Raw genomic sequence first — 26,675 nt, 5'->3', positions numbered from 1 at the left:
TATGTCCAAACAAAAAAATATTTAACCCAGAAAAAGAAAAGAAATACATTCTGTTACAAATTTACTCCAAAATTTTAACAATGCTGTTGTTTTTCTGAGTTCTCGAATGCTGTAAATCCGTTAGAAAATCAAGAAATTAAGTTGAGATGTCGAGCAATGTGCCGATCCAGTCGACTGCTGGAGCAGTCCCTTTAAAAAATGAAAAAGGCAAGTATACCCACGAATCCATGACAAATCGCCCCACTGGCAAATCGCCCCACACCTAATCGCCCCACTTTTTCAGAAGCTCGCCCCACTTTCTAAAAAACCGCTCCACTCTTGTTTACCAACTCGCCCCACTTATGAAAAGGGTAAACTCCCATTGCAAATAGTTATGATAACATGCTCCCCTTATGAAAAGGGTTAAAATCCCGCTGAAATACAGTCTGTCAACTGGCCCCACTCATGACAAATAGATAAACCACTTATAAAAAAGATGCAATCCCGTTGTATATCTTTGTCCCTGCCCACGTCAATACCTTTGAACACCAAACAGTCAGGGGTGCTACTTAAAGAAGTGATTTCATTATAACCTATTTCAGTGATTTTTTATATTCATTTATCACCTATTTAAGTGATTTTGGTGTTTTCTTTGATCTTCAAATGCTAATTTCATTGATTTTCAATATTTTCACAAACTTTTCTATAATTTTCCTACATAAATCAATTATCCCTTTATCTTTTGATATCAATTTCACCAGTGCGCTTGGGCAGTAAGTTAGTGCGCTAAGGCTTATAAAAGTACCCTTGGGAATTGTTCTGTAATCAAATATTCATTAACTACTCTTACTATCAGACAAAGGTCAACAGTATTAGGTGACCTGATTGGTTTTCTTTAGAATTAGAATGATTTGTTTTAAGGTTATGTCCTGATCTACAAATTATTCCAGTTTTTGCATATTCAAATAAACTGTAAACACTGGCAGGCTTATCAAGCAAATGACAATTTCTGCATGTACATAGATGTTTTTTCAATGGAATTCTGGTCTTTTTACCAATAAAAAAATCAATCTTGTGGGAAAAATATCCAAAAAATGTGATAAACACTTATTGAAGTGATTAAATTTTAACTTCTCAAATTACTTGTTTCAGTGATTTTGAAAAGTCTGTGCAAAAATTTTAAATATTTCACAGCCAAAATCACTCAAAGAAGTGATTTTGAAATCACTTGTTTAAGTACCACCCCTGACTGCCAAAGTGAAGTGCTATAAAATCAAATTGCTGTTAAAAACTCTGTTTTTGCAATAAAGTTATATATAAATGTTAATCACGAAAATAACTAAGCTTACAAGTATAAAGTTATTCTCCAATAATGATACAAAAATGTAATTGCAATTATATTTTAAGAATGTTAAAAAAGTTTAATAAATTTCGTTTTTTGTTGTTGTATTCTGTTTAGATTACAAAAATCAAAATAAGTTTTCATTTAAGTGCGGCTAGTTGGTAGACCTGAAAATTACATATATAGAAGTAGATTTTTCCCTTTTTTCAATAAGTGGGGCGAGTTGACAGGGGAAAATTAACTGGATTTAACCCTTTTCACAATTAAGTGAGGCGATTTTTTTAAAAAGTGGGGCGAGTTGGTTAACCAGGTTGGGGCGATTTAAAAAATTTTTTTAATAGTGGGGCGAGTTGGTGAAAAAGTGGGGCAATTTGGTGTGGGGCATTTTGCCAGTGGGGCAATTTGTCCTGCTTCCATACCCACAATTTGGCACAAGCCAAGGGAAGCTATAAAACGGACTTATCTGCATAACACATATATAATCTTTTATTTTTTTCGTGCATTTCGAATTTTAATTCCTAAAAAATGAAGAAAGTCTCCTACTACATACCTGCCAAGTTTTAAAAGTGCCCATGGGGGTTTTATTGCGCGACAACAATTTCAAAAGTTAAAATTCTTCGCGACGACTATTTTCCATGTGCTGTTTTGTGGTCTAGAAAAAGTGTCATATTTGTAAGATAAGCTTACATGCCTTTTTCTTAAGTTTTTTGCATGATTCTAGTTATTATATATCAGTAGAAAAGATGAACATGTAGGTGCAAGACCAGGAATTAATTTCATGTGTAAGGATATTAAATAATTGTTGACTTTTCCAATTTAAAATTATGCACAAAGAAAGTCCTTTATCAGGTTGGGAACAACACCTAGGGGTATCCCCTCAATGTAAGGACATTAAAAACCACTTTTTAAGTAAAAATGAGCACATATTCATATTATTTGAAACTTTTCCCAAAGAATTATATATATATACATCTTATGATCTATCTGGTATAATATAGTCAACACATGTCCAAGAATTTTGGTATGTTCTTGGCTTAATATATCATGTATATCTTCTTTATTTTTCAAAATAATTGGACCCTACATTTAGAAAAGTAGTTCTAAATATAATGTCAGAATTTCCCATTTTTAAGTTAAATAAACTAGATTTTTCATTTTTATTTTTCACAGAAGTAAAATGACCCCTTGACTAAGGGGAGTCCCTCATTTATGGTTTCCTCATGTGGGTTTTTTTGTTTTGTCCATGTGAAAAATAAAAAAATAGTACATTAAATGATTTGGTATTTTAATTAAGTACATAAATAACATTTGTTACAGCAGTAATATCAATAAATAAGTGAATAAACTACTATTTATTATCTTTATGGTAGTACTGCATCATTGAAGTTTGTCTAGCAGCCATGCTTTTATTCTTATTCTGTGTAAGAACCTCCTTGCAGGTGAAAAACCATTACCATGTTCACGATTTAAAAAAACAGAGGAATTCAACACACAAGTTCAAAATCTAGGATGTTAGAATTATCCTGAGAGAAAACGTTTTTGATTGGCTGATTAATTTGATCATGAGAAACATAGAATTTGATTGGCTAAACAAGAATGTCTTCCTTGGACACAGTTCAAAATCGGGAACCTTCGTATTTTTCGTGTAGATTTTCACAAAATCGTGTTTTAGAGGGTTTTTTACGATCATGATCGTGCAATCGTGACAAAGGGTCAAAATCGTGTAATACACGCCTAAATCGTGAAAGTTGGCAGGTATGCTACTACCACATTTGTTCAATGACTGCTAAAATAGTATTTTCTGAATTCATTATTTTTGTGATTTTACTTTTTATAGTAAACATCACCCACAAATAATTGGCACAATTATTGAATTATGACAATGGCCACAGGCACTTGTCTCAGAAATTTCTTTTTCTGTATACCTTAATAATATGAGGCAGGCATTACCTGTAAATGGGGACGAAGTCTGAATGAATTATTTTTTTGTAACTTAAATATTTGTAAAAAAAAAAGAAACGGAAATACCGTAACGTTTCCGATTTTGGTTCTGCTGTTAGGGATTTTAGTTGTGACGTTATTTAAGTTATGACGTCATATGCAATGTAAACAAAGAAACGCTTACATCAAGTAACGTTTTTTCATATCAAGGAATTATTGAAAATGAAATTGGTATTGCGTTCCTTCCTATTTTATACTACACTGATAAATGTATATTTTACTCAAAGTTTCATACAAACGAGACCGGAAAAAGGAAGTACATTGTAGATTTCTGCGCAGATGCTGGAATTCAAAACCTGACATAAAAAAAATTGATCGATTTTGAGTTCATTAGAACAATGAAAATTTCGGGAAAATTTTCCCGATTTTTTTTTTAAATTTTAATTATTGATTTTTCTACTGTTATTGGGGACTTCGTCCCCATATAATGCAAGGTACTTATCTCGCATTGGAAAATGTCAGACGGTCGTGAAATTCTGTCATATTATATGTATTGCACCAATTTCTGATTGTCAACCCCACTATAACTTGTAATGTCGTAAATCTAGATTGATTTATCTAACCGGCCTACTTTTGTTGTCAGAATCGTACGTAGCAACCCTACCAAAGTATCATTCGTAATTCTTTAGTCTACTGAGGACAAAATGGAAACGCAAAAGTTGAAGTAAATGTTTAATTATAAAAAAGATTTAAGAAAAAACTGTTAGGTTTTGTCTGAATCAGTTAGGGGACTTACTGAAATAAGTGATTTTTAAATCACTTATTTGAGAAGCAAATTCGAGGTTTTGTCACAAATTGGGATTTTGTAGTTTTTTCAAAATTTTAAACACATAGGTTTAAATAATATCTTTTAATTAGTAAAATTAAAAAAAGCATGAACTTTTTGCTTCTTTAAAGTAGCAAGGTTTATGCCTTTGATGCTATCATTTAGCTGAAAATTCTATTTTAGTTGAAAAAAAATGCTATAATAATGGCTTTGCATAATGAACTGATATTTTCTTAAAAGATTTTTCACAGCAGTGGGAGTATTTTTCCTGTGATGTTTAAGGTTTCATCTTTCAGATTATGTAATAAAATTTCACTGTTCGAGGGGGGGGGGGGGTTGAAATTAGTGGGGGTTATTAAAATAATGATACTTAAAGAAGTGATTTTTGGGAAGGAAATTGAGGTCTGATACTTAAACAAGTGATTTTTATGTCATTATCCTAGATTCAGTACAAGGTCATCACCTGAAATGACCTAGTCATCCTAGACAACACAGATGTTGGTTCTGATAAGTTTAGAAACATAATTAGTCCCTGGATCATTAGTATTCTATATTTAAAGCTACAATAAAATTAAATCACTTCTTCTAGTGATTAATTTGTACTACTTAAATAGGTGATTATTAAAGAAAGACAACTCTAACTTCCAACCTTTATGGAAATAATTTTACTTGAATCAGTGATTTAGAAAATCACTTGTTTAAGTAAGTCCCCTGACTGCTGAATAGAACTTATCACCCAGTTAGTAAATGTGTATAAGATACCATTAAAAAATACCCTAACAAGTGTTATGAAATAAGATCAGATAACATTTAGACCTTCCCATAAGCAAGCAAGCCCTAAACAGTTCACATTTCATGCATTTGTTTTGTCCTTGTTCAATATATATTTAATTTTGTTCTCTTAAAATGTGAGAATGGTATTATAAAGTTATACATGAATAATATGTTATAATCAACAAGGTTGTTTCCAAAGAAAAAATATCGACATGACTAAAGTCCATATAAATGCTGATTAAAATCATGAATTCCTTTTACAGGTCAAGTTTCTATGCAGAAGGTCAAAGTTAACAGATATGTTACTGGTAAAAGGTAAGTTTGATCAGAGGAAAAGTTTATTAAATTTATTAATAATGTAGATATAGATATTTAGTATTGATCTATACACTGAGTACCCATTCTTTTTAAAATCCATAATAGGAATAGAACATGTACGAATTCTTTGTTAATTTATCAAGGACACTTTGAAATTTTGTTTCATGATAATAAGATAATAATTATAATTAGAACATGAAGAACTACTTATATTGTAGTACATGAAATAGTCCATGTATGCACAGATCTGCACATGAAAAAGATAATATATACATGCTGATAAGGGAGACAATAATTTGATATCATATGGATTATTTGAATATTTCCCTTTGAAAGGTCTATAATAAAATTTACACATGTTGTATTGCAAACTTATTGTTTGTTGACCTGAACATGCTGAAGTTTTATGACAAAAGATTAGAGCAATCTACATTTTGTGAATCATTATAAAAAGGGACTCGTCATTTTTGGCCATGATGAGTACAACAGCAAGAAGAAAATGTCTCAATTTCCTAACAGAGCAATGAAATGACATTACATTCAGATCACTTTTAAATTTTTGCCATTAAATGATGATATTTGTGTAAAACTATGTTCAGTTTATACAAAATATTTCAATCTTGATGCATCTGTGGACTCACCAGTTTTGAAAATTGTGAGTCCAGACAGATTTTGATGAGTCCAGGACTCATGGACTCACCTTAGTGAGAACCCTGATGTACATGCACTTTTTATCTCTCAGTTGATATATTGTGTACAAGATTTATAATTCAGGCCATTCATCAGGAGGCGGTACCCGGTACTTTTACCCTCCTATGCTATTGACAAGTACCGCCTAAATGAAGGAATTTTTAATAAGATATTCATGGAATAAATTGAAAAGTACCACCTAGAAACGTGGAAAGTACCAGTCAACATGAAAGATAATGAAACCCCTGATAATTACCTGCCTGTTGGTACAATGTTCATCTCATTTGATGCACTATTCCTCTTGATAAAATTGTATTTAAAGAATTGATATACTTCAGACCTGATTATGCAGCAGACTCCTCCAGTGAAGAAAGTGATGACGAGTTTGAACTTCAGAGACAGAAAAAAGCACCTAAGGAAGAACCAGTCGAACAAGAAGAAAAGGAACCAGAAGTGAAAGATCGTAGGTTGAGAAGATTACAGGACAGAGAGACAACTCAGGACAGCGATGAAGAGGACAGGTAAACACATTTATGGGTCGTTTTTAAAATTCGTTCATATTTTAGCTAAAAATGGGGAATATATTTCTATCCAATCAATTCAATTTTAAATAATCAAATACGTTGGTGACCTTTAGTTGTTGATTTCTGTGTCATTGGTCTCTTGTGTGGCAATCATACCACATCTTCTTTTTTATATAATCTTAATAATGCAACATTGCATATGGACAAAATCTAAAATACATATGCAGTATTAATGAAATTGGGAAGATGATTCTAAACATGCTAAATGCACAATGAGATAACAGAAATTACACAATTTGTCAACTATGTAACGACAGCATTCATGTTTATATCTCAATATTGAGTACTAATTAATGATGACCTTTTCCATAAATATTATAATATGAATTTACTTTTTTCAAATAACTTCGCTTAAAACAGTGTTTGATGTGCGATTTTGACTTCTTTTTTTTGTCACCTCCATAACAAAAATGTACACTACAAAACAAAATTAGGTCTTAATGAAGTTGAAATGAAATTACTACACAGCATTTGTCTTCATGCATTCATTAAGGTGGTACCTAACACTACAGGGAGATAACTCTGTAAAGTCAGCTAAACGTTTTAATTACGTTGTGTTGTAAAGGGAATATTAAGATTCTCAATGATCAAAATTGGTGTTTGTCAAACTGCTATATAACCAGTGTAATTTGACAAAATGGTTGGTTCAAAATTTTTGAAATTTTTATGTTTTTGTTGAAGGGTCAAAGTAAATACACTGTCAAAATTTTATGAAAATTAAACGAGCCAAATTAATTTTAGTGAAAGTGTTGGGTACCACCTTAAGTTCATGTTGAATCTAATTTTTATATTTTCACCAAACAAACAAATATTCCAGAGTAACAAGACACAGAAGAGAAGTTATTGAACCAGAATTAATACAGGAAGGATCAGATTCTGAGACGGAGGCTAGAGGTCGCAGGGAGGATGAAGATAGTGATGCTGAAAATGAAGATATTGACGAAGAGGTTTGTTATCAGGCCAAATATATAATACATGTGTTTCTGTTAACATCCTGAAAAAAATAGGGTAGGTAGGTAGGCTATATCATTTTATTTTACAATTTTTTTTAGCTGATTTCTACTAGAGAATCAGTTTGACTTTAACAGTGTGGTTCCAAAATGGCTAAAAATTGTTAGGATTAGCGGAAACACATGTATTATTTTTTTTGGCATAAGGCTTAAGGATAAAGAAAGGATGAATTGCTGACACTTAAGTCCAGAGGTTAAAGGAATGAAGGAGGTCAGCTATTCCAAAAAATAGAGATTTAGACAAAAAAAATTGTGATTAGGTTTTATGGTCATTAGGGTGAAAGTGTGAGCCAAAATTTGTTCCTGTGATGGAACTTTTATCACAGGAAATATGTTCTGGGAGAACTTTTTTCATAGATAATTTCAATATAATTTGTTCCATCTCTGTGAAATAAGTTCCACACTTTACCGGGTGAAATAAGTACCAGGTTGGTGAAATTTGTTCCTTGCCTAGTGAAATAGGTTCCAGGTCTATGAGATTTGTTCCTTACCTGGTGAAATAAGTTCTGGGTTTGTGAAATTTGTTCCTCACCTGGTAAAATAAGTTCCCTGTCTGTGAAATATGTTCCACTGGTTAAACAGGTTATGTTATATACTGAACATTTGTCATCAATGAGTTTAAAGTTATCATTCAAGTGCATTATAAAAATAAGTATAATATATTGATAATATAATACTGAAATGGAAAATGTAAATCATCCAATAAGAATCTTGTGGACTATAGCAAATGTTTAATTATAAAAGTAAAAAAATATCAAAATGGCAGTCCCACGTTGAGCCAGAAAAGAGTAGGATAAGAAAAATCTTTCAGAAAAAATTAAAGTCAAAGATGAACATGAACATATGAACTAATTTGAAAAGGACAAAATAACTGATTAATGATTCCAAAAGACATGAAGAAACAAAAGACACACTCTTTTGAAACTGTTCCATGACAAGTACATGTATGACTAGAAACAGGGCCATGACAGTTAACAGGAACCAAGGAGGAATACCACATAAAACATAGATACAAATTATGATAAATTACTATCGCTTTATCCTGTAGAACTTTACAGTCATGCCTACAATAATTGCACATGTATCCCATGCCAGCACACTCAGTACAGCATTTAGCTTGCTTTATAATTTAAGTGTAACAAGAAAATGTTTCGCTGTGCAATATGTTGCAAAGGTACTTATTTCAGTGAAAATAGGTTTGAGAAGAACTTATTCATTGATTTCTTTGAAATATGTACATATTGGTCTTAAACTAATATCACAGGAACTTATTTAAAACTTTTAATATCAACTGGAACAAAATTCATGGAGCTATGATATTTGTTCCGGAACTTATTTCATATTTGGTCAAAAAATTAGTTCCGGAACAAATTTTACAGTGCTGGAACATATTTACTGTGATGTAAGTTCCGGCGGAACATATTTCCTATGAAATTAGTTCCAGCGGAACAAATGTCACGCCGGAACATATTTTTTGTTACAAAAGGACTAAAAGAGAGACAGAAGTCATAGGAGGAGGTCATTTATTCACAAGCCAACAGGTTTGGTTTAAATAGGTTGGCATTAGGCTTGAGGTGAATTATTGTTAGGGGAGGATTAATTACTGAGACAGAAGTAAAAGAAGGGGTAGTAACTTATTAAAAAATGATTGTTGCATCAAGTCAGAAGGTTAATCTAAAACATATCTTGAGTCATGGGTCGACAAAGATTAGCTAAGTACCCAAAAGTTTGATAACTTCTATTCTCATTAATTTTGGATAAAAAAAAACCAGTTTTGATATGTACAATGTTTTCTGCTCTTTGGTTCTGTTGTTGTCTCTTTGACACATTCCCCATTTTCACTTTAAATTTTATAATGTATAACTGAAAAGTCAGATAAAAAAAATTAAATTTGAATCATCATGAAACCAGGATGATATTATACAAAAAGCAGGTTTTAAACCATGAATATTTATTTCCAGGAAATAGAGAGAAGAAGAGCTTTACTGAGACAGAGGGCATTGCAAAGACAGGAAGAAGAGGTAAGAGAGATAACCCTTTAAGAACTTCAAGGAAAATCAATATTTTTGAAATATCATGGACAGATATATATGTATACATTACACACACATACTTGTATTAGTGAATCACAACACATATTGTATCTAATGGTGATTTATTAAGATTTCTAAATAAATATTCCATGAGATATTTCATCAGATTTATGCACTGACGATCACTCAACATTCACTGGTTAACCGAGTATTTTAAAGTTAAAAAATAGACCTTCTTCATCTACCAGCATTCAAAAAACCCTGCTTGTATGAAAATAAGATGATGTTATATGATTGCCAATGAGAAAATCAACCAGAGAATAAAAATACATATTTATATAATTTAATTTAGAATGTAACGCGTCTTCTAATTGGCTGACGTTATTTTGTTATCATCCCATAGACATATTTTAGTCATGTGACCATGATGTCATCAACATTTTTTCATGGTTTTCTACGGTTTAAAATGGAATTTAGAATTAAATTATAAGAAATGACTGTAATATTTTTTCTGTCTATTCGAAATAACATAAAAAATTTGATGCACACTGTTAAATAACCCGCTACACATGTTATTCAGTGTGCACCAAATTTTTTATGTTATTTCTTCATAGACAGAAAAAATATTACAGTCATTCCTTAAATGTATAGGTCACTAAGCTGTCTTCAACAATCTGACAATGGACAAAACCTTCCATTTTCTCATTGTTGCAAAAAATATCACCAAATGCTAGAAAATTTGGAGAACCAACAATGTTTGTGTATTATTTCAGTTTTCATGGTTATTCAAATGAAAATTTGAGATGGAAAATAGAGAAATGTTCCAACCCTCACCATCTATAATTAGAAACATTTTTCATACATTTTAAGATCTTTTTTGTGCTCATCAACAATTATTATATGATAAGCCAGACACAAGTTTTGTCTACATTGATGGCCTTAAAGTCGGAACAAGTGGGAGACCAAATCATATATGAGCATTCATAATTAAAAAATATATATGAATCAAATACAAAGCTCATTATTAACTCAATTTATTTTTAGCTCACCTGGCCCGAAGGGCCAAGTGAGCTTTTCCCATCACTTTGCGTCCGGCGTCCGTCGTCTGTCGTCCGTCGTCCGTCGTCAGTCGTCCGTCGTCGTTAACTTTTACAAAAATCTTCTCCTCTGAAACTACTGGGCCAAATTGAACCAAACTTGGCCACAATCATCATTGGGGTATCTAGTTTAAAAAATGTGTGGCGTGACCCGGTCAACCAACCAAGATGGCCGCCACGGCTAAAAATAGAACATAGGGGTAAAATGCAGTTTTTGGCTTATAACTCAAAAACCAAAGCATTTAGAGGAAATCTGACAGGGGTTAATATGTTTATCAGGTCAAGATCTATCTGCCCTGAAATTTTCAGATGAATCGGTCAACCCGTTGTTGGGTTGCTGCCCCTGAATTGGTCATTTTGAGGAAATTTTGCTGTTTTTGGTTATTATCTTGAATATTATTATAGATAGAGATAAACTGTAAACAGCAATAATGTTCATCAAAGTAAGATTTACAAATAAGTCAACATGACCGAAATGGTCAGTTGACCCCTTTAGGAGTTATTGCCCTTTATAGTCAATTTTTAACCATTTTTCATAAATATAAGTAATATTTTACAAAAATCTTCTCCTCTGAAACTACTGGGCCAAATTAATCCAAACTTGGCCACAATTATCTTTGGGGTATCTAGTTTAAAAAATGTGTGGCGTGACCCGGTCAACCAACCAAGATGGCCGCCACGGCTAAAAATAGAACATAGGGGTAAAATGCAGTTTTTGGCTTATAACTCAAAAACCAAAGCATTTAGAGGAAATCTGATGTGGGGTAGAAATGTTTAACAGGTCAAGATCTATCTGCCCTGAAATTTTCAGATGAATCGGTCAACCTGTTGTTGGGTTGCTGCCCCTGAATTGGTAATTTTGAGGAAATTTTGGCCGTTTTTGGTTATTATCTTGAATATTATTATAGATAGAGATAAACTGTAAACAGGAATAATGTTCAGCAAAGTTAGATTTACAAATAAGTCAACATGACCGAAATGGTCAGTTGACCCCTTAAGGAGTTATTGCCCTTTATAGTCAATTTTTAACCATTTTTCATAAATCTAAGTAATCTTTTACAAAAATCTTCTCCTCTGAAACTAATGGGCCAAATTAATCCAAAGTTGGCCACAATCATCTTTGGGGTATCTAGTTAAAAAAATGTGTGGCGTGACCTGGTCAACCAACCAAGATGGCCGTCACGGCTAAAAATAGAACATAGGGGTAAAATGCAGTTTTTGGCTTATAACTCAAAAACCAAAACATTTAGAGGAAATCTGACATGGAGTAAAAATGTTTATCAGGTCAAGATCTATCTGCCCTGAAATTTTCAGATGAATCGGTCAACCTGTTGTTGGGTTGCTGCCCCTGAATTGGTCATTTTGAGGAAATTTTGCTGTTTTTGGTTATTATCTTGAATATTATTATAGATAGAGATAAACTGTAAACAGCAATAATGTTCATCAAAGTAAGATTTACAAATAAGTCAACATGACCGAAATGGTCAGTTGACCCCTTTAGGAGTTATTGCCCTTTATAGTCAATTTTTAACCATTTTTTGTAAATCTTAGTTATCTTTTACAAAAATCTTCTCCTCTGAAACTACTGGGCCAAATTAATTCAAACCTGGCCACAATCATCTTTGAGGTACCTTGTTTGAAAAATGTGTCCGATGACCTGGCCATCCAACCAAGATGGCCACCACGGCTAAAAATAGAACAGGGGTAAAATGTAGTTTTTTGCTTATAACTCTGAAACCCAAATCATTTAGAGGAAATCTGACAAGGAGTTAAATTGTTAATCAAGTCAATATATATCTGCCCTGAAATATTCAAATGAATAGGACAACTGGTTATTGGGTTGCTGCCCTCCAATTGGTAATTTTTAAAGAAATTTTGCTGTTTTTGGTTATTATCTTGAATACTATTATAGATAGCGATAAATTGGAAACAGCGATAATGTTCATCAAAGTAAGATCTACAAATAAGTGCACATGACCTAAATGGTCAATTGACCCCTTAAGGAGTTATTGCCCTTTATAGTCAATTTTTAACAATTTTCATTAATTTGGTAAATTTATGTAAATTTTTACCAAATATTTTTCTCTGTTACTAATGGGCAAAGTTCATTATAGATATAATTGTAAGAAGCAAGAATGTTCAGTAAAGTAAGAACTTCAAACACATCACCATCACCAAAATACAATTTTGTCATGAATCCATTTGTGTCCTTTGTTTAATATGCACATAGACCAAGGTGAGCGACACAGGCTCTTTAGAGCCTCTAGTTAATAATTTTTACAGAAAGAGAGGAGGTTTGATTTATTTGGCCATATTTTAAGATATAATTTTAAATAATGATTTTACAACATATCCCAATAGATTTAGGAAAAAAATGTCTTTTTGTTTACACTTTTTGTTTAAGCATTCTTTTCATGATGTCACAAATAGCACTAGAAATCGATGAAAATTGGTAAATTTCCATAAATTTGTAGGACTAACATGACTAAGTTACCAAAAAGTTCCTTTTTTTCGCATTTTTTTCACATTTTGCTTCTTCTAACATAATACATATCTGACTTGAATATTTGGATTGTCTAAACCTGTAGATGGCCGCTTCTTATACATTCCTTTTTTTGCGCCTGTCCCAAGTCAGGAGCCTCTGGCCTTTTTTAGTCTTGTATTATTTTAATTTTAGTTTCTTGTGTACAATTTGGAAATAAGTATGGTGTTCATTATCACTGAACTAGTATCTATTTGTTTAGGGGCCAGTTGAAGGACGCCTGTGGGTGCGGGAATTTCTCGCTACATTGAAGACCTGTTGGTGACCTTCTGCTGTTGTTTTTTTCTATGGTCGGGTTGTTGTCTCTTTGGCACATTCCCCATTTCCATTCTCAATTTTACTTTATAGAAGCATATAATTGAGATTTCATGTCAACATATTTTTATTACAGGAAATTTTAGACGTAGAAGAAGAGAAAGACGATGCAGAGAGTGAGGAAGAATCATCAGAATATGAAGAATACTCTGATTCTGAGGAAGAAACAGGTCCTCGCCTAAAACCTGTCTTTGTCAGAAAGTAAGTATGACTGAGGAAGAAACAGGTCCTCGTCTCAAACCTGTCTTCGTCAGAAAGTAAGTAAGAACATGTTGGGTAAACTAAGACCTAATAGTAATATAGCACCTGAAGATATATTCCATTTAAAACTTAATAGCTGGGTTGGTTCAATTTTGGTGGTGTCATTTTTACTCTTAAAGGGTTATACCCTTTACAAACGGAAAACTTATGGTATTTTTTGTCTCTCTTCTCAAACTTAAGGTTGTCTCAACTAAATGTTATAAAATGTATATTATATATAATGCTTATTACCACAGAACTCAGTTTTGTTCAAATTTTGTTAGCATCACTTTTACAGTTCTTGAGTTATGTCTCTTTATAATTTCATATGCTAGCAGGGGCATCATCTGTGTCCCTATTGACTCATTCCTCATTTATTTTCATATAGATTAGACAGTTGGTTTTCCTGTTTGAATTGTTTTACACTAGTCATTTTTTGGGCCCTTTTTAGCTGGCTGTTTTTCGATGGTTTAATACAAAGGCTGTGCTTTGACCTATAATGGTTTACTTTTTACTAATTGTGACTTCGATGGAAAGTTGTCTCATTGGCACTCATACCTCAACTTCTTATATCAAATTTAAATTGTATAACAACACATTCATGGCATTACACAACATGAATAGAAGTATGAATTAAACTTCAAACATTAGAAATCCTTTTTTGGCTATAGATTAACCTTAAATGCTCCCATTAATCCTTTTAACCTCTTTATGGTTTTAGATTAACCTTAGATGCTCCCATTAATCCTCTTTATGGTTATAGATTAACCTTACATACTCTCAATAAACCTATTAGCACTACCTGATATAGAGAATATGAGAAAAGATCATCTTTCAATGTGTTAATACCCAGACTTGGCATTATAAAACTCTGGATTAAGTGGAACATTTTTTCAGGGGTTCCCTTTTCACTAACTTTGAGATAACCTTCAGGAATATCTCACAATGGTGAGTCCATGAGTCACCTTCAAAAATCCTTAATGAGAACCCTAAACTTTATAAAAAGATCATCTTCTATAAATTATATGGTCATGTATGGTCATAATTAAGGACAAGAAAAACTACCCTGTTGCATTTTTCACAATAAAAACATCACAATAATTTCTGAATTTACAGTAGTAGATTCTATTATTTTTAGACTAACTACTGTTGATGGTAGTGGTGTGGTAGATAGTTAGATATATGTGATGAGAAGCTACTTTGTGTACAGATTATATATATAATTAATAACACTTAGTCATGCAGTCAGGTTAATTTCATTTTATTTTTTTTCAGTTTGTTACAAACATTTTTTAATTTGTTTATATGACAGTAAAGATCATTATTAACACATTGGAAGATTATCCACTGTTATAATTACATGACTAAAAACCAAACATCAGTTTAATATACAACTAATTGTCTAACACCTGTAAAATCATGTTTAGAGTTCTAAATATAGCAGGATTAACTAACTTTAGGCCTCCTCAATTATTAGATGACACCTTCCAGATACTTTAGGCCTTAAATAGGGTTAAGAGGTCAATATGCATAACAAGAAATCTGTGCAGTGATATTGGCATATTTTTTCAACATTTTTAAACGCTCAACCATTTGTGCTGGTATGAAGAGTAGAGGGCTTTAGAATAAAGGTGTGAAAACGTTGGAGTTATTAAATGTACAGTATAAAAAGAAATGAATTTTCAAGTGAAGTCTTATCAATAAATATTTCAAATCAGTATAGGTATATATAAGAAAGATAAAGCAGTTGATCACTGGTGAAGTCTTATCAATAAATGTATCAAATCAGTAAAGGTATATATAAGATAGATAAAGCAGTTGATCACAGGTGAAGTCTTATCAATAAATGTATCAAATCAGTAAAGGTATATATAAGATAGATAAAGCAGTCGATCACAGGTGAAGTCTTATCAATAAATGTATCAAATCAGTATAGGTATATATAAGAAAGATAAAGCAGTTGATCACAGGTGAAGTCTTATCAATAAATGTATCAAATCAGTAAAGGTATATATAAGATAGATAAAGCAGTCGATCACAGGTGAAGTCTTATCAATAAATGTATCAAATCAGTATAGGTATATATAAGAAAGATAAAGCAGTTGATCACTGGTGAAGTCTTATCAATAAATGTATCAAATCAGTAAAGGTATATATAAGATAGATAAAGCAGTCGATCACAGGTGAAGTCTTATCAATAAATGTATCAAATCAGTATAGGTATATATAAGAAAGATAAAGCAGTTGATCACTGGTGAAGTCTTATCAATAAATGTATCAAATCAGTAAAGGTATATATAAGATAGATAAAGCAGTCGATCACAGGTGAAGTCTTATCAATAAATGTATCAAATCAGTATAGGTATATATAAGATAGATAAAGCAGTCGATCACAGGTGAAGTCTTATCAATAAATGTATCAAATCAGTATAGGTATATATAAGATAGATAAAGCAGTCGATCACAGGTGAAGTCTTATCAATAAATGTATCAAATCAGTATAGGTATATATAAGATAGATAAAGCAGTCGATCACTGGTGAAGTCTTATCAATAAATGTATCAAATCAGTAAAGGTATATATAAGATAGATAAAGCAGTCGATCACAGGTGAAGTCTTATCAATAAATGTATCAAATCAGTATAGGTATATATAAGATAGATAAAGCAGTCGATCACAGGTGAAGTCTTATCAATAAATGTATCAAATCAGTAAAGGTATATATAAGATAGATAAAGCAGTCGATCACAGGTGAAGTCTTATCAATAAATGTATCAAATCAGTATAGGTATATATAAGATAGATAAAGCAGTCGATCACTGGTGAAGTCTTATCAATAAATGTATCAAATCAGTAAAGGTATATATAAGATAGATAAAGCAGTCGATCACAGGTGAAGTCTTATCAATAAATGTATCAAATCAGTATAGGTATATATAAGATAGATAAAGCAGTCGATCACAGGTGAAGTCTTATCAATAAATGTATCAAATCAGTATAGGTATATATAAGATAGATAAAGCAGTCGATCACTGGTGAAGTCTTATCAATAAATGTATCAAATCAGTATAGGTATATATAAGAAAGATAAAGCAGTCGATCACAGGTGAAGTCTTATCAATAAATGTATCAAATCAGTAAAGGTATATATAAGATAGATAAAGCAGTCGATCACAGGTGAAGTCTTATCAATAAATGTATCAAATCAGTATAGGTATATATAAGATAGATAAAGCAGTCGATCACTGGTGAAGTCTTATCAATAAATGTATCAAATCAGTAAAGGTATATATAAGATAGATAAAGCAGTCGATCACAGGTGAAGTCTTATCAATAAATGTATCAAATCAGTATAGGTATATATAAGATAGATAAAGCAGTCGATCACAGGTGAAGTCTTATCAATAAATGTATCAAATCAGTATAGGTATATATAAGATAGATAAAGCAGTCGATCACTGGTGAAGTCTTATCAATAAATGTATCAAATCAGTATAGGTATATATAAGATAGATAAAGCAGTCGATCACAGGTGAAGTCTTATCAATAAATGTATCAAATCAGTATAGGTATATATAAGAAAGATAAAGCAGTCGATCACTGGTGAAGTCTTATCAATAAATGTATCAAATCAGTAAAGGTATATATAAGATAGATAAAGCAGTCGATCACTGGTGAAGTCTTATCAATAAATGTATCAAATCAGTATAGGTATATATAAGAAAGATAAAGCAGTCGATCACTGGTGAAGTCTTATCAATAAATGTATCAAATCAGTATAGGTATATATAAGAAAGATAAAGCAGTCGATCACAGGTGAAGTCTTATCAATAAATGTATCAAATCAGTATAGGTATATATAAGAAAGATAAAGCAGTCGATCACAGGTGAAGTCTTATCAATAAATGTATCAAATCAGTAAAGGTATATATAAGATAGATAAAGCAGTCGATCACAGGTGAAGTCTTATCAATAAATGTATCAAATCAGTATAGGTATATATAAGAAAGATAAAGCAGTCGATCACAGGTGAAGACCTTAAGTAGATATCTGCTATAAACACCATAATAGATATTGGAAGATATGGTATGAGTGCCAATGAGACATCTCTCCATCCAAGTAACAATTTATAACAGTAAACCATTATAGGTCAAGAAATGGCCTTCAAGTCTTATTTCCTTTTCATGATAAGTATGTAACATATAAGTTTATATTTGATATAATTTTGCAGAAAGGACAGAATAACCATACAGGAAAAAGAAAGAGAAGAATTGAAGCAGAAACAATTAGAGATAGAAGCCAAAAAACTAGCTGAAGACAGACGTAAACAAACACTTAAGGTAGGCCTTGTTTATAAACTATGACATAGAAATGAAGACAGACGTAAACAAACACTCAAGGTAGGCCTTGTTTATAAACTTCAAATTGAAATGAAGACATTAGTTCCAGACAGGCGTAAACCTAAAATAACAGCCTTTTTCTAAAATCTTCAAATTAAAATGAAGACATTAGTTCCAGACAGACATAAACAAAAACTTAAGGCAGGCCTTGATCTAAACCTTCAAATAGAAATGAAGACATTAGTTCAAGAAACGTAGGAACAATTATTACAAGTTCTTACATTGGTTGCAATGAATTAAAAAGATTTGGTAATTGACTCCTTTTACTTCATACAACAATAGGCCTTGTCAAGATGTCGATAACGTTGAAACAAAGCAAATTGTGAATGCATAGAAAAAGACATAGTTCCTTACATTTTCTACTTTATTTTTATAAAAAAAATCATACAACAGTACCATGGACTAAAATTACTGACTGGTGTATCAATGTCATTTGAACTCAGGTGCATAGTTGTCCCATAGATAATCATACCATGTATTTTTATATCAGAACGTTCACTGTGATATTTCTTGATAATAGATAAATGCCTTTTACAAATCATGCATATCACAAGATAGCAATACATTACATATAAAAATGAGATGTATGCAGATAAAGCCCAAAGAAATATAGAAGTAGTAGATTAGCATTTCTCATATGATTTTCTGTTACAGATGGTGGCGGACGAAGCTCGACGGGAGATAGAAGAAGAAAAGATAATGGCAGAGGCATGTGATCAGCTGGAATCTAGTGAGGAGAATGATGAGGAGGAGTATGAAGCATGGAAAGTACGGGAGTTACGAAGGCTGAAACGGGACAAGGAAGAGAGAGAAACGTAAGTATGATATATAGTGTGTATTATAACAAAATGGAACTTTATAGATTGGTTCACAATAATTTATACATGTAGTCTTTGTAGCCCTGTATACTCGATATAGCTGTTTACTCTCAATTTATACATGCAGTCTTTGTAGCCCTGTATACTGGATATAGCTGTTTACTCTCAATTTATACATGCAGTCTTTGTAGCCCTGTATACTGGATATAGCTGTTTACTCTCAATTTATACATGCAGTCTTTGTAGCCCTGTATACTGGATATAGCTGTTTACTCTCAATTTATACATGTAGTCTTTGTAGCCCTGTATACTGGATATAGCTGTTTACTCTCAATTTATACATGTAGTCTTTGTACCCCTGTATACTGGATATTTAAGCTGTTTACTATTTCATGTATTTATACATGTAGTCTTTGTAGCCCTGTATACTGGATATACATGTAACTGTTTACTCTCTCCCCAATGCTCTTTCAATCAAACAAAATAATTACATAACAGGCATGTGACTTGGATGGAAAGTTGTCTCATTAGCACTCATACCACATCTTCCTATATCTATATAGATGTTAAGCAATATTTGGAATCCTGAACTATATTTCATCCGTTGCAATTGAATGTCAAATGAGTGAACAGAAATATATATAGAGGTCCACATGCAAGCATGACAGGTTCTGTGTTATTAAGGAGGTTAAATGATATGGATATTACTGCAATTGAACCAATTTTTACATTAAATTTAAAAATGTTCACAAAGTAAGATGAGGTTTTCTAGGCATAGATATAATTAGCTCCTCAACCATTTGTCAACACAAAGTGAAATTGTTTGGCTTGTTCGCTATTCACACTTATAATTTTCAAAAATTAGAATGGTGACCTATATTTTTTTTTATAGAAATTTCATTGTCTGTTCACTTAATTCTTTTTAAGAAAATTTATTCTTTATAATACAGAATTTGTATTTTGTTTTGTTATCAAGTCCCTGTCAGTTAATAAAATTTATGATGTTGAGAACTAAGTACACTTGACTACTATTACTAATCCATTAAAATGATATACAGTGAAATTAAACTTGATCATTTTATTATTAAATCGTGAGAAAAACCAGACACAAAGAAACATGATGTATTTTATTTTGAATCCCTGATTACAATAGGTAATAACGTGTTATTTATATGGTAGAATAGAGAAGGAGAAATCGGAGATTGAGAGACTGAGAAACATCATGTACAGTATTTTGTTTCGACTCTCTGATTACGATAGTTTAAAATGTGTTATTTATATTGTAGAATAGAGAAGGATAAATCTGAGATAGAGAGAATGAGGAACATGACAGAGGAAGATAGAAGACAGGACTTGAAACTAAATCCTAAAACTGTTACTAATAAGGCTCCTAAAGGGAAATACAAATTCTTACAGAAATACTATCATAGAGGGGCATTCTTCTTGGTAAGAATTAATATTAATGCGGAATGAGAATTTTAAGGCCATAAAAAAAGAATATGTTTGTTTGCCTAAATCCTATGTTTGTTTGCCTAAATCCTACCCAGACAATAGCTGCCTACTCTAAATCTGTATTGTCCTGTTGTGAAAGATGTTTTTGTTATATATTCTGATAGACATAAAGACTTTTGAAAAAACTTTCAATTTCTCTTCGCTGAAAAAAACAAAATGCCTACCTACCTACCAAATGTCTCTACCTTTAGGTAGGGTTTTGGCAAACCAAAATATTTTGTTTAAAGCCTAATCCCACAGATATGTCATTTTGAGATCCTTTTAGGTGCTTTCTTTCTCTATAAGGCTCCTAATTATATCAAAGTAAGCACACTTCATCGTATAAAATTTGATTAATATTTATAAAGTCTGATTTAAATCATAGCAATGAAAATTATTACAGAAGTTCTGACTTTCATTGGTGAATTAAAAGTAATTATTACAGGAAATACTGACTTTCAGTGGCTATTTATTGCAGGAAATACTGACTTTCATTGGTTAATTTTTGCAGGAAATACTGACTTTCTTTGGCTAATTATTGCTAGTCATGATCAGATGATTGTCTCCCTTTGGTAACGTTCAAAATGGGAAACCAGCCAATTTTTAGTGTAGATTTTCACAAAATCATGTTTAAAGGTGGTTTTTTTTTACACAATCACAATTGTGTAGTACATTTAGTGAGAAAAGGTCAACTTCATGTAGTTGGAGCCAAAATGGTGAAAGTTGGCAGGTTGGGAATATCTTTAAATTTGATCAGGAACATAGATATTGATGGGACTTGAAACTACCTAATTATTGCCGATTTTATCATAGTAAATAAATAACACAATACAGAAAGAAACATGTATTATATAGGTACTCACTATTATCTTAAAAAAAACCTGGTAACAGCAATAGATTCTAATCAAACTATGTAATGAGTGATACAAACTTGTAATCTGTCACTTCAGTCATAATCACATTCGTTTCATCAGAAAACGGTACAGAATGCAAACAGGGCAATAAGAAAATGGCACAAATTGCATTCTAAGTTTTAATGCGAATTTTACAAACTATTATAAAGCACTTCACATCAAATAAATTACACTTATCTTGGTAATTTTATTTGACAAAATATATCAATTTGAAGATAAAACTTGTATTTGTTGAATGTTTGAAATAATGTGTTTAATTTATTGAGCAATCTCATGGTTTTGCAGTCAGATGTTTCTAAAATCCATAAATCTTGCAAAATCTCCTGAAGTTTGTGATTTTGTCAGATTCATTTCCAGTTAGATATACTGTTCAATATTCTGATCAATAGCTGTTACATTCACCCTTAAACCTACATCTCTGTTTTAATAACTTTTATTTAACTAATATATTATTTCAGGATGCAGATGATGACAGATTACAACAAGATTTCTCTTCTCCCACACTGGAGGATCACTTTAACAAGACAGTCTTACCTAAAGTCATGCAGGTATGTCATTAACAGTCTTACCTTAAGTCATGCAAGTATGTCATAAACAGTCTTACCTTAAGTCATGCAGGTATGTCATAAACAGTCTTACCTCAAGTCATGCAGGTATGTCATTAACAGTCTTACCTCAAGTCATGCAGGAATGTAATAACAGTCTTACCTTAAGTCATGCAGGTATGTCAATAACAGTCTTACCTCAAGTCATTAACAGTCTTACCTCAAGTCATGCAGGTATGTCATTAGCAGTCTTACCTCAAGTCATGCAGGTATGTCATTTACAAATGCAAAAGGAAAATATATTTTCAACCTACTGGAATCCGTAACTATCATTGACTATGTAAACTTTGATTTAACCCCTTATCTAGAGATGGGCTGCACATGAATTAAGTATGTTCAGTTGATATAAGGAAAAGAATGTCAACATTAAAACATAGGTAAACAATTTGATTGTCTGATTCTTTCCACACGAAATAATTTTTATACAGGTAAAAATGATGAATAACGTATATATTTAATCTATAAAATGACATCAAACAGACCAAGAATAATACAATTGCATGAGTTTGCTATCTATCTATTTCTTTCTATATTTATGTCTATATCAGGTTATATCAACGTCAGCAGTCTTCAGAGAAAAACTTGAAGGTTAATTAGATGGTGTCAAGACTAAAATACACACAAAATACTGATTAAAAATTATCGAGCCCATGTATCGTAAATTGTTTATTCTATACTTTTTATTAATTTGGATATATACATTTTTGTCGAGCCTTCGACTTTAGTAGAAAAAGTGAGACATAGCGATCCTACATTCCATCGGCGGCTGCACCCACAAATATTCACTCTGTGGTTAAAGTTTTTGAAATTTTAATAACTTTCTTAAACTATCCTGGATTTCTACCAAACTTTAAAAGAAGCTTGTTTATGATCATAAGATAGTATCCAGAAGTAAATTTTGTAAAAATAAAATTCCATTTTTTCTGTATTTTACATATGAATGGACTTAGTTTTTCTGCAGGGAAACATTACATTCACTCTGTGGTTAAAGTTTTTAAAATTTTAATAACTTTCTTAAACTATACTGGGTTTGTATCAAACTTTGACAAGCTTGTTTATGATCATAAGATAGTATCCAGAAGTAAATTTTGTAGAAATAAAATCCCATATTTTCTGTATTTTACTTTTAAATGGACTTAGATTTTCTGCCAGGAAACAACACATTCACTCTGTGGTTAAAGTTTTCGAAAGTTTAATTACTTTCTTATACTTTTGTTTAATTTGTACCCAAATTGGATAGAAGCTAGTTTATGATCAAAAGCTAGTATCTAGAAGGAAATTTTGTAAAAAAAAATTTGAACCTATATATCTGTATTTTACTTATAAATGGACTTAGTTTTTCTTCCAGTTAACATTACATACAGTCTGCAGTTAAAGTTTTTAAAACATTTATTAGATTCATAAATTATCCTGGATTTTTACCAAACATGGACAGAAGCTTCTTTTAATCAAAAGATAGTATCAAGAGAAATAATTTTATTAATTTTTTCCCTCATTTTTGTTGAGCCTGCGATTTACAGCAAAATTAAGCGAGACACTGGGTTCTGCCGAACCCTTACACATTTTTGTATGTTTTAAATCAAATATGAGAATTTGAGTCAAATAACTGAACTAGAATTTGACAATTGCTGTCTATTTATTTGTGAAATAAGTTGTTAATAAAATTAAGGAACTGAGTTTTAGTCTATCATTCTATCACATAGAATCTTGAGCTCAGTTTATTGTAAACAAACTTTTATTCAGGAGTAATAATTTCCTGACCAAAAATATAATTTGACCAAAATACTTCCAAATTTATTATTTTACTTTTGTAATAAAGAAGAAAAAGATTGTCATGAAAGTACAATTTCACATCTAATTTGGCAAAAAATCTAGCGTTCAATTTGTTGTTAAAGTTATCCTTAACACACGATAAAACTTTTTCAAATAGGGTTAAATTAGAAATTTTTCCACACTTTTTCTAGACATGAAAAATACCTCAAACATAAAGTTCATTATTTTTGTTGTTGTATACCAACAGGTTAAGAACTTTGGACGTTCAGGGAGGACAAAATACACCCATCTTGTTGATCAAGAGTTAATTATTTTTGTTGTATATCAACAGGTTAAGAACTTTGGACGTTCAGGAAGGACTAAGTACACCCATCTTGTGGATCAAGATACAACACAGTTTGATGCTCCATGGATGACGGACACATCACAAAATCTCAAATTCCATACAGCTAAAGGTGGAGGCATGAAACAAAGCTTTGAGAGACCTTCAGGACAAAAGAAGAAATGATAATATGTTGTTCATCATTGTGGTACTTCATCTCATTTCATTTCATGATGGTCAGATCTGGACTGTGACTATTTTCCATTGTAAACATCATGTCTATTTTCTACTATGAAGATTGCAACTCTTTTTCTTTGTAAAGATTGCAGCTATTTTCCATTGTGAAGATTGCAATTATTTTCCATTGTAAAGATTGCAACTATTTTCCATTGTGAAGATTGCAACTATTTTCCATTGTGAAGATTACAACTATTTTCCATTGTGAAGATTGCAACTATTTGTTTATTGTAATATGCAACAGAATGTGGCTATATTTTATTGTAGCAGTACTGATAAACAGATTACTTACAACTGATTTTAGATACAATGTTAGTAACACATCAAACAGCACTCAAAATTAACAGTTACAAGAGATGAAATGCATTAATATTTCATGAATTTCAAGTTCATATAACCATTAGAAATGTTGATGTAAACTTACAAATGAAAAAAATGTTTTATCAAAAATTAACTAAAACTTACAGTTGAAATATGATGTTCCTGCTTTAACATGTTTAATTTTGAAGTATAATACTATTATGCCACTAAAAATGCACATAGTTAAATAATACATAGTACAATCATTTACATGACATCAGGACTTGTGTGCCAATTTCAGATCATCAGTCATTTAATTGCTGCTCTTAAATGTCAATGAATGTGTGGCCTTATTCACTCAATAATATTTAATACAGACAGTGTTGCATTAGAATTATTACATACAACATACATGCAATACTTCATTGTTAAAATGAAATATTTTCTTATATTATTGCTTAATGAAAGTAACTACAATACAAAAAATCATTGAAGATAGAGGTTTGAAAATCTACAAGTTATGATAAACTGATGTAATATGACAAAAAAAATCTTCTTACATTTTTACTTTTATTGTGAAGACAAATATTTTCTGTTATAAAAGTTTATTTCCTCAAATGGTTGAAAAGTCAAAATTTATAAGAAGCAAAATTATGTATAAATCTGATGTTTAGACTGTTTATATGTACGTGAATTGTAGTGAAGTAAATATGAATATTTTAAGGTATCTTGATTGTGATTGGTTGATAGTTCTGTATATGTGATTAGGTATGTGAGAATGTGTAATTGGATAATAAATAATTTTAAAGCAAGTAAAACTTTTGTCTATCTTTATCACCCATATCATTTATCCCATTGAACTAGAGATAAAGGATACAACAGAAACAGTTAAGTCGGCCTCATATCTTGTCTTACATATAGAAATTGACAATGAGGGACCATTGAAAACAAAACTTTACAACAAAAGAGATGATTTCAGCTTTCCAATTGTGAACTTTCCATTTTTAAGTAGCAACATTCCAGCAGCACCTGCATACAGTGTATATATTGCTAAATTGATATGATATTCCCATGCTTGCATTTCCTTTCATGATTTTCTTGATAGATGGTTGTTGCTCACAAGGAAGCTATTAAACCAAGAGTTCCAAATGGTGAAGTTGAAATCATCACTAAGGCCGTAGTTTTTTTATTTTTAGTTTTACGAACCCTCCTACCCTAATTTTTGCCAAATAGGAAAAAAAATAAAATCAAAAATGTTGATTTTTATTTTTTTTTCTCCTCCGACCCAGTGTTTTTCATGCAAAAAAAAAACAATTTTAGTTCATAACCATGATAACTGCATGAAAGAATCTAAATTTATGCTCTTGGTGATTTAGTAAGTTGTTGCACATTGATTTTCAATTCAAACCTTGTCAAGAAAAAAAAAATAGTTGTTACACTAGTAGAAAATCTCCTGGTGAAATAAAAAAAATTTTTTTTTGATATATTGACGGTTGGTATTAAAAAAAAAAATCAGCAGCAGCAGCAGTTTTTTTTTTTTTTTTTTTTTCGTCCTCCTACTCATTGGTTTTGTCAAAAAATTTCGTAAAACTAAAAATATAATAACTATGGCCTAAGTAAATTTTACGAATGCCATCACTAGTTGGTTGACCGTAATGGAATAACTGTTTCACAAATGATATCAAATATGTTCCGTACGTCGTAACTACAATCCCCTTCCCTTTCATGAATGTGACTCACTGAATTAGACTATTTACCGGATTTGTAATCTCATAAGCAACACAACAGGTGCCACATGTGGAGCAGGATCTGCTTACCGTTCCAGAGCACCTGAGATCACCCCTAGTTTTTGTTGGGGTTCGTGTTGTTTATTCTTTAGTTTTCTATGTTGTGTCATGTGTACTATTGTTTGTCTGTTTGTCCTTTTCATTTTTAGCCATGGCGTGGTCAGTTTATTTTCGATTTATGAGTTTGACTGTCCCTTTGGTATCTTTCATCCCTCTTTTGTTGATTCATGTGTGTTGAACTTTGACTCAGATGTCAAACTGTTTGAACAGACTTTTTAAGTTTGATGTGACTGTCAGTCAAGTGAGAGGTTTAGCTAGCTATAAAACCAGGTTTAAT

General features: G+C 31.5%; 1 protein-coding gene across 1 annotated transcript; it reads left to right on the top strand.

Moving 5' to 3' along the window:
- On the top strand, nucleotides 1-25,369 carry LOC143084049 (microfibrillar-associated protein 1-like). The gene is made up of 11 exons (XM_076260464.1): nucleotides 1-207; nucleotides 5,126-5,177; nucleotides 6,209-6,391; nucleotides 7,272-7,401; nucleotides 9,426-9,485; nucleotides 13,528-13,652; nucleotides 17,923-18,031; nucleotides 18,746-18,906; nucleotides 20,196-20,355; nucleotides 21,773-21,862; nucleotides 24,024-25,369. Exons 1-11 carry the CDS (start codon nucleotides 147-149, stop codon nucleotides 24,198-24,200), a joined length of 1,308 nt encoding a protein of 435 aa, XP_076116579.1. The 5' UTR covers nucleotides 1-146; the 3' UTR covers nucleotides 24,201-25,369.
- Nucleotides 25,370-26,675: the final 1,306 nt, after the last annotated feature.

The sequence above is a fragment of the Mytilus galloprovincialis genome, chromosome 7 (genome assembly GCF_965363235.1).
Source record: "Mytilus galloprovincialis chromosome 7, xbMytGall1.hap1.1, whole genome shotgun sequence".
NCBI lineage: Eukaryota > Metazoa > Mollusca > Bivalvia > Mytilida > Mytilidae > Mytilus > Mytilus galloprovincialis.
This window is presented reverse-complemented; position numbering and strand designations above follow the sequence as displayed.